Source organism: Penaeus monodon, unplaced genomic scaffold (assembly GCF_015228065.2).
Source record: "Penaeus monodon isolate SGIC_2016 unplaced genomic scaffold, NSTDA_Pmon_1 PmonScaffold_21008, whole genome shotgun sequence".
NCBI lineage: Eukaryota > Metazoa > Arthropoda > Malacostraca > Decapoda > Penaeidae > Penaeus > Penaeus monodon.
The window spans coordinates 3,528-5,845 of NW_023650822.1; the positions used below are offsets into that span (position 1 = coordinate 3,528).

Below are 2,318 nucleotides of genomic sequence, written 5' to 3' on the forward strand. Positions count from 1 at the left end.
TCCTTGGATTCTTTTAATGTAATTTTTATCAAAGGCCTGGCCATAAAATCCGTATGTGTCTTGGTGCATATAAAATAATGTAAGCACATATGCCAGATACCTGCTTGTTGCCTGAAACAATTAAATGTACATGCTAGGCAAATTTAGACTTTCTCTCTGTATTTTAGCTGTCCTCTTAGGCTTTAAAGTTAATATTCTAATTCATTTGTGCATGATTCTAGACAAGTGCTGGACCAACGCCACTGTAAAAAAGATTTCATAACTTATTGTCTCTGTAGAAGCTATTTGCTCCTTTCTGATAGAAATTGTGAAAGTTAACACAAAAGTCTAGAAAGTTCAGTAATTGATTCAAAGTATTAGTTTTTGTGGTATAGATTATAATACTGAGAGAACTTGACTAGGATAGGAACAGGCTTGCTGTAGTTTTTTTAGACATACATAGATGTCAACACAGTGTGCTGTTCATTATACGGTCTTTGATAATATTGTAATATATTTTCATAGATATAAAAATCTCCAATGAATGAACTATAATTCTGCTCTGCAAAACAAGTTTTAGGTCAGTGCCTTAAAAGACAATTCATCTTTCTATTTATAGTCATCTTTTTTAGGTCTTTATTTAATTATTTAGTTTTTAGGAAGAGTAATCCATTAAGCCTTTTCTTGAATGGAATGTAAATAGTGTAGTGATATCAGCTAGCTTCAAGTCGTCGTGTTTCATTTTTTATTGTGCAGTGCTATGCAAGTTTAATTCAGTTGTTGCCATAATCTTAATCCTGATCATATAGTCTGACCCACATGTTTTCGTCCATGGCAGGGAGATGATGTTCAGCTCCGTCACCAGTCTCAGTGACATCACATTGTCCAAGTCAACAGGAGGGAGAGATGCCATTGAAAAGGACCCTAGTTGGTGGTACACGGATCTAGAAAATGTTCGTGGTTCCAGACGCTGTGGTCATGGTGATAGCAGAGGGAGAGGTCGTAAGAGGAGTTCTGGAAAATACTCTCCTGGCATTAATTTAGCACTGGAATCATCTAGTGAAAGTGAATGTGATGACTTACCATCTTGTAAACCCAAGGTATCGAAGAAAAGCCCTGCTGGACTTCAAAGCCCACAGGCTAACAAAAAGCCTTGTTGTGCCTCGCTAGAAGTAAATAAGAGTCCAGGATTATCTTTAGACCATAGTTACCTTGCTTCACCTGCCAGCATGTTGGCCAGATTGGAAAACTTAGAAGCTAAAGCAGGGCGTCGATCAAAAGCTCGGTCAAGAGGCATGTCACTTCGGGGGAGCGTAGAAGATGGCGGGAGGCCAAGTGAGGTTGGGACTGAAGGTGGGCGAAGGCTCACTCGGCGAAGAACAGAAATAAAGAGAAGTAGTGTAGAAGCTGATTCTATAAAAAATGAGGATGATTCTTTCAATCTAAAGCTAGAGGAAACCTTGCTGGAAGGTGGGGATAGTATCAAGATGGAAAGTCAAGAAAGTGATTCAGTTCTAATGCCTCCACCAAGAATGCCATTACCTGTAGTTGAGAAAGACTATCTTATCACTGATAATGACTTAACATGCATTGGTGATATTAGTATGGATATGACTGAACCATTATCAAAGATAATAGGCCAGGCAGCAGTAGATATACACAAAGAAGATACAAAAATTGAGAGAAGATTTTTCAAAACACAAACTCCAGATTTACCTGGATCACCAAAAGCAGAAGTTACAGAGAAAACCCCATTTGATCTTTCTCTAATGGATGTCACTGTAGTGAATATACCTCCATATTCTTCCCAAAGGTCCTTGGAGAAAGAAAATTTACCACCACATTTTGATGGTGAGTATAGTAGAGTAGAAAAAACTGAGTCAGTAAACTTGAGGAGAGTGTCAGTAGTTCTAGAAGATGTTATGAAATGTCCAGATTTGCCAGATAAATACACACCAGAACTGAAACTTACTCTAAGTGCACAGACAGTAAAATCTGGTGGGAACTCTTCAGGGAAAAGTAAAGATACACTTCCTAAAGCTTCTAAAGCAGAAAGTCCATTGCTTAAGAAGCCAAAGAAAAGAAAGACATTAAGATTTTCTGTTGCACATGAAGATGATGATGAAGATGAGGACGAAAATTTCTCCCCTGTGAAAGGAAGAAGAAGCCAAAAGGGAAGAAGAAAAACCAGTTCAGTTGGGATGACACGAGCAAGGAGGTCTACTCTCAGCAGAAGGACATCCAGTGCTGACAGTAGTGCTGCTGGGCCTGCAAGAAAACAGCGTAGAAGAAAAAAGAATCAGAGGATGCTAACACACCACAAAACACTCCAGCAATCG

The 2,318-nt window shown here is 38.7% G+C and overlaps 1 protein-coding gene across 1 annotated transcript; it reads left to right on the forward strand.

The window, feature by feature from the left end:
* Positions 1-844: 844 nt before the first annotated feature.
* Positions 845-2,311, forward strand: LOC119570035 (the record flags this gene model as incomplete). Its single annotated transcript, XM_037917953.1, is given in 2 exon segments — positions 845-894; positions 897-2,311. Coding segments are annotated over 2 exon segments (1,465 nt in total), but the record flags the coding sequence as incomplete, so codon positions are not given.
* Between the last annotated feature and the right edge of the window lie 7 nt (positions 2,312-2,318).